Below are 6542 nucleotides of genomic sequence, written 5' to 3'. Positions count from 1 at the left end.
CTTCAAGGCCATTTTACAAGGAAGAAACTGGACTAAGAGAAGGGAGACGAAATCATACTCCGCCAGCTTCGTCTCCGGCTCCTTGGTCTGGTTCAGCTTCTTTCTCCTGAACTACCTCAGCCTCCGCCTCGCCTCCTGCCGGCCTCGCCTCCGCCTCCTGATCGGCCTCCTTCTCCGGATGCCCGGCCCGCTCGACTTCGGCCTCCAGCTCCGGCGGCTCGGCCTCACCCTCTCCGTTGTAAGTCGAAGCAGGTGAAACGGGTCCCACGGAGGCAAAGATAGCCTCCAGGTTCTCGTCCCGATCAGCTCGACAACTCCGGACTCGGTCTGCAGAAAGCAGGACCGAGGATGAAGCGAGCTCCTCAAGGAGCGGCAGATTCTGAAGCCGAGCTGCTATCTCTCGGCTGTACAGAGGCAGCACGACGTCGGCCCCCTGCTCGCCCTTATCGGCAATTAGCCTTACCAGGCTACCGACAAAGGCCGAGAACTGGCTGCTCAAAAAGAGTTTCTCCGTGTAAACACGGAGAGCCTCCCCTTGGGCAACCACGGCAGCAGCATCGCTCCGCTTCGTCTGCTCTCGCTGGATGACGAGCTGGTTTTTGGCAAACTGAGCTTCATCCTGGGCCGAAATCCTAGCAGCTCTGGCCTTCTCAAAGTTAGCCTCAGCCTGTTCGGCCCGATGACAAGCAGCCGCCAACTTCCTCTGCATCTCGGCATAGTCATTGGACGCTTTGGAGAGTTCGACGGCGACGAGCTTGGAGAGCATATCGTTCCTCTGAAAATGGATAAAGAAAAAAGTCAACAAAGGGGCCACAAAAAATACAGGAAAAAAGTAAGGCCAGAAAATCAAGAAGAGAATTCACCTCGGCGAAGTCCGTGGGCCATAAAAACGGTTCACAGATATGTTCCGAAGGAGGCGCCAAGACCACGTCTTTCTCTGGCGCTCTCGGGGGCTTCTGGGCCTTCCCCCTCCCCTTTGCCGAAGTCGACTCCGGCTTCTTCGGATCCGAAGAGGTTTTTTGCCTTTTCGGAGTCCTCTCGGCATCAGACGCCGAGCTGGTGGTTTTCGGCCTCTCCGGCTCCTTGGACTCCGAAGATTTGCGGCTAGCCTTACTCAGCATGTACACTGCCAAATAGCAAGAAAGCAAAGTCAGATTTTCTTCGTTAAAGCAGTAGAGCATAAAGATAAAGAGAAATCCTCACCCTCGGCCTCTTCGTCCGAAGACGAGATGTCGAACACGACGTCGCCCTTGACGAGCTCAGACTCCGTGTATTGTTTCCTAACTATGGGAATCTTGTTGAGCTCGCCATCGAGCGCGTCCAACGGTTCAGGCCGAGGGTGACGGATAACGGACTCCGGCCCTCTCCAGGGAAAACTAGGAGCCGCGGTCCTATCATAGTAGAAGAAGCGATTTTGCCACTTCGGCCACTTCGTTTTACAAAAGGCCCTAAAGGGTTGTAAAGGGATCAAGTAAAACCAAGACCCCTTCCTCTTAAATTGGAAAAATTTAAGGATCGCCTTCAAAGACAAATCCCTTCCTAACCTACGGAGTTCGGCAGCGAAGGCCGACAAGTGCCTCCAAGAGTTCGGAGTCACTTGGCCTAAAGGAAGCTGAAAAAAATCTAGTAAATCTATAAAGGCGGAAGGGAGGGGGAAACGAAGCCCGCATTCTAAGCAGGCCTCGTACACGGTGGCGTACCCCTCCGGCGGGGAGTCAGCCCTATGATCACCGTCAGGTACCACCGCCTTCCCCCCAGGAAAAAAGTATTTTTCGGGTAGGGATATCACAGTATCCTTACTCAAAATACTATGGAAATACTCTACGGTCTTCTCCCCGGACCCTTTCCGGCCAGAAGACCCCTTATCCCCTTTCCTACCGCTACCCGACTCCGAAGAAGAAGAAGACATTTTTTCTTACTTTTTGAAGGTGAAGAAAGTCTGAAGAAGCTCTTGAAAGCGGAAGAAAATTTCTCGAGAAAGAGAGAGTATAGAAGACGCAACAGCAAAGGTGTTCAAATGAGGAAGAAAAAGCATATTTATTAGATACGGGAAAGATTTCGAGATCGTTGCGCCGTTTCGAATCCCACCTTTTCAGGATTCAACGGCCGGATTTTACTGTCGCATTTAATGCAGGCACGCGCAAGGCATGTCCCCTGACGTCAGCCTCCCCCTTACCATTATCCAGAGTGCCGAAGTGACTCACCTCGCCGAAGTGATTCACGTCGCTTTTCGGGGGGGGTAGTGATGGGGTACGAACTAAACCCTAATGGCAAGCCCAATAACAGTGACGGCCCATCAGCCCAGAGCCCAAGAAAGAGTACCTGTTCGGCACCAAAGAGTTAGGCACGACCAAGAGTTCGGCACGACCAAAGAGTTCGGACTCAGCCTACAGCTCGGTAAAAGCCGACCAGTCAAGCTCTCCTCTCAGATCGGCAAGAGCTGATCGGTAAAGTCCAGCAGTTCGGTCTCAGCATTCGACCGAACTAGGAGTTAGTGGACTCATGAAAGGCCTCCACGACCTCCGCTATACCCACGATCTATTTAGTGGTACGAAGCAGTTATTGAGCAGTTATTGCTCACCCACGATCTTGTTAGTGGGGCTGCAAACCACGATCCTAGTTCAATGTATAAATAGAACTTAGATCAGATAGAAAAGGGTTAAGCTCTCTAGAGATAAAATCATATAGCAAGTCTGTGTTGTAAGCTGTAATCCCAGATCAAGCAATACAATCTTGCCCTCCCTTCTTCCCGTGGACGTAGATTTACCTCAGTAAATCGAACCACGTAAATTCACCGTGTCGTAATTTATTTTTACGAGCATTCATCATCATCAATAATTCGCGGATTCATCAACGAGCGACGGGCCAGATTCACGGCCTTATTGTAAATGCCCTAATTTGAGGTATAGACTGGAATATTAAACAACGGAAACCCTAAATAGATTCCTTATGGGTTACTTGAACATCAAGTAACCATCGATGGTGTGATTTCTTGGGAAGAAAGAAACCAACCAATATTATACTTGTGAGATCATTCATTCAATTCCTTTCCTTCATCTCTCTCGTCATATCGTAAACTTTGTATGTAATGGAGAGAGAAGTGGTTGAGATAATAAGCCGTCTCGCGACCGTGGCCGCCAGGCAACTCGCCTACGCTATTTCCAGCTACCTCGAGAGGCGGATTCGGGAATGGCTGGGAGTCGAAGAGGACAGTTCCGACAACGAGGTTCTCTCACAGTTCGAGACGCATCGCTACAACAGTACCGGCGATGATGGAGAAGAGGCGGATATATGCTGCGTATGTCTCGAGCAGCTGCACTGTGGGCTCGTCGCGACTCTGCACTGCCGCCACGAGTTTCACGGGGAGTGCATTGAGAGGTGGCTCCGCCGTGGCCAGAATTTCTGCCCCATCTGCAAAGCTAGGGCTCTCCGGCGACCTATTGTTTGATTGGATGTATTTTTTCAAATTTGGAGAGTTAGGGTTTTGGACAAATTGGTAATTGTCATTGTTTTTTTTTTGGTATATATGTATACAAATATATTTTCAAATGGTTTCTATTTATTACGCTTAGTCGGGGAAAAAGTAAAACTAGATATATTTAGAGAGATGAGAATTTGGGAATGTGATCAAATACAAACTCTAAATATTGTACAAACTCCAAACTATAATCTGAACCGTACTATAATCTGAACCGTTAGAAAATATTAATAGATGATAAAATAATAGCAACAAAAAATGTCAACACAATGTCAACGGTTGATGTTGTGTTGAAATTGTGTTGACATTGTTTAACATCAAAATCTTGAAATTTTACACTGTGTTGACATTGTGCTGATATTGTGTTGAAAAGTTTGAAGTTTGTACAATATATGAGTTTGCATTTTATCACTACCCTGAGAATGTATATGTAAATAAAATAGATGAATCTGGTGATGATATTTACACTAGAGGGAACATCATACAAAATGCCCAATTTCGTCATACTTGAGAGGATGCCTTTGTGTTGCGGTCTCAATTCCCACATCGGTTGTGAAAACAACTGGTGTGGGGTATTTAGACCAAATGAGTTCTTTCTTCTAATAAACTAGTCTTTTAAGCTTAGTTCTCCTGTTTGGTATCCATTACTTTGGTCGTTTGCAAGTTTCCCAGAACGATACCGCTCTGGAGAATTAAGTCGAAGACTAGGAGGATCAGTGTTAAGGGTTTTCCCCTTAACCTCGCCAAGCTTAGCCTCGGCGAACCTACTTCTCCGGCGCCCTGCGTCAGGGTCGACAGACAACGAGCGGATCGTGTGCGGGAATCCTCTCCCGTCAGGCGATCAGGCTCGATAACTTGCTTCTCAAGATAACACAAAATATGTGGGCAATTGATGATATTTTATTTCTTGAAAGTTTATGAACAATTCGCCCTATTTATAGACTAAGGACCCTAGGGTTGATTCGACCTAATCCTACTCTTATCGGGAAAGAATCAACAAAGAAAACCCGACGTAAAATAAATAATAAAACTAATAATTAAAAAAACAAAAATAACCGAAAATTAATAAAGGATATAAACTAAGGCAGTATTCTATTTGGCGACGAAGTCGCCCAACCTCTTCGGTGGTCTAGCGTTCCTTTTTGGTTTTGTCGTCGCAATCGACTCCCCTTCCCTTGGCCTTGCCTCCGTATTCTCCGTCGGTCGCGGCTCTGCAGGAGGAGACGGTTCCCTTGGCTGCGGGACCGTATCAACTCCCCCCTCGATAGCAACATCCTTGTCCTCAAGGAGCACATTGGGAAACTTGCGTTTGATCAACTCTAGCGGCTCCCAAGTCGGCGACTCCGACCCGTCGGACCACTGGACGAGCACGTGGTCCTACGGCCGTCCCCCCAGCCAAAGAACCCTCTTGTCCAGCACCCGTACCGGATAAACCACCGGCCTATCCCCTAAAAATTCCGTGGGCAAGTCACCGCATGCCGCCTCGCCATCTCTGGTTACGAACGGCCGTAACAAGCTAACATGAAATACGTTATGTATTCGACTTCCTTCCGGCAATTTCAACCGATATGCCACCGGTCCCACGCGTTCTAACACCTCAAAAGGACCATAATACCGCCGAGCCAGCTTCGCGGATAAAGGCCGCGCCACCGAGTGCTGTCGGTATGGCTGCAACTTGAGTAAAACCCTATCGCCCACTCCATATTCCACGTGACGGCGATGCTTATTTGCGGAGTCCCGCATCCGCTGCTGAGCACGCTCTAAATTTCTCCGCAGTTCAACGATTAGCTTGCTACGTTCGATGATTAGGTCGGCCACGGATGGGGGAGTAGCTGCTCCAGGCGCCGCGTAGACTAAGTTCGGCGGGTCTCGGCCATACAGCGCTTTGAACGGGGATACCCCCAGCCTCGCATGGTGGAAGCAGTTGAGGGCCAGCTCCGCCCAAGGCAGGAAGTTGGTCCAGCGCGCCGGTCGATCAGCCGTGAAGGCGCGCAGGTACTGTTCGAGTCCCCGATTCCTCACCTCCGTCTGGCCATCCGACTGCGGATGATAAGCCGTAGTGAAATTCAATTTGGTTCCACTTAGTCGCATGATCTCTTCCCACACCTAGTTCAAGAATACCGAATCCCGATCAGATACTAAAGTTTTGGGAAACCCATGATGTCGGACCACCGTATTGACAAACAAGTGTGCTACCCTCATGGCGTCAAACTTAGTGGGTAGCGGTGCGAAATGCGCGTATTTCGTCAACCTGTCCACCACCACCATTATCACAGTGTACCCACGTGATGGCGGAAGTCCTGTGATGAAATCCATGGACACATCCTCCCAAACCTGTGACGGGATAGGTAAGGGCTGCAACAATCCTGCAGGATTCTGCGTGGAATACTTCGTGGTTTGACAGACGACACACGACTCCACAAACCGTTTCACCTCCTTCTTCATGTTCGGCCAATAAAAGTCTCTACTCACTCGCCGCAGGGTCCGTTCAAAACCCTGATGCCCTGCTGACGGCGAGCTGTGGTATTCGGTGAGTATCGGTATTCGCGCAGATGAGCGGGAACTCACAAAAATCCGCCGGCTGTAATATACTAGGCCATTCGCCCAAGTCAGATGGGGCGGTGCGGCTCCTTCATTGATTGTCTGGGTGATTTCCCTCATTTCCGGGGAGGAGGATGTCTCGCGTCGTAACAGATCGAGCAGCTGCGGCACTGGTTGGGTGGCCGCAGTCAGCAGGGCACCGGCGTGTGCGGCCTCGGCAGCCGACTCCCCGTGTTGATTCACGGCACCGTCGGTTGACTCCCTTGCCGACTCATCGCGTCGTGACAAAGCATCTGCCACCCTATTCGAACTACCCGTCTTATACTCGATGGTGAATTTGTAACCCATGAGTTTCCGGACATACAACTGTTGATCCGGGGTCTGGACGACCTGTTGGAGTAATTCCTTTAGGCTCTTTTGATCACTCCTGATGATGAACTCGCGGCCCAGTAGGTATTGCCTCCACTTTTGAACCGCCTCCACAATCGCATATAGCTCCTTGTGATATGTTGACGCTGCTCGA

At 49.7% G+C, this 6542-nt stretch overlaps 1 protein-coding gene across 1 annotated transcript; it reads left to right on the top strand.

Annotated features, from left to right (window-relative positions):
* The first annotated feature begins 3088 nt into the window (after positions 1-3088).
* LOC121748107 (E3 ubiquitin-protein ligase RNF167-like) lies at positions 3089-3448 on the top strand. Its single transcript, XM_042142323.1, has one exon. The coding sequence runs from the start codon at positions 3089-3091 to the stop codon at positions 3446-3448; it is 360 nt and encodes a 119-aa protein (XP_041998257.1).
* Positions 3449-6542: the final 3094 nt, after the last annotated feature.

The sequence above is a fragment of the Salvia splendens genome, chromosome 9, assembly GCF_004379255.2.
Source record: "Salvia splendens isolate huo1 chromosome 9, SspV2, whole genome shotgun sequence".
Classification (NCBI taxonomy): domain Eukaryota; kingdom Viridiplantae; phylum Streptophyta; class Magnoliopsida; order Lamiales; family Lamiaceae; genus Salvia; species Salvia splendens.
The sequence above is the reverse complement of the archived record's forward strand: the minus strand, read 5'-3'. Positions and strand labels throughout refer to the sequence as shown.

Bases quoted from the DNA above. Each gene is read 5' to 3' on its own strand.
- LOC121748107 (XM_042142323.1), top strand. From the start codon at position 3,089: ATGGAGAGAGAAGTGGTTGAGATAATAAGCCGTCTCGCGACCGTGGCC.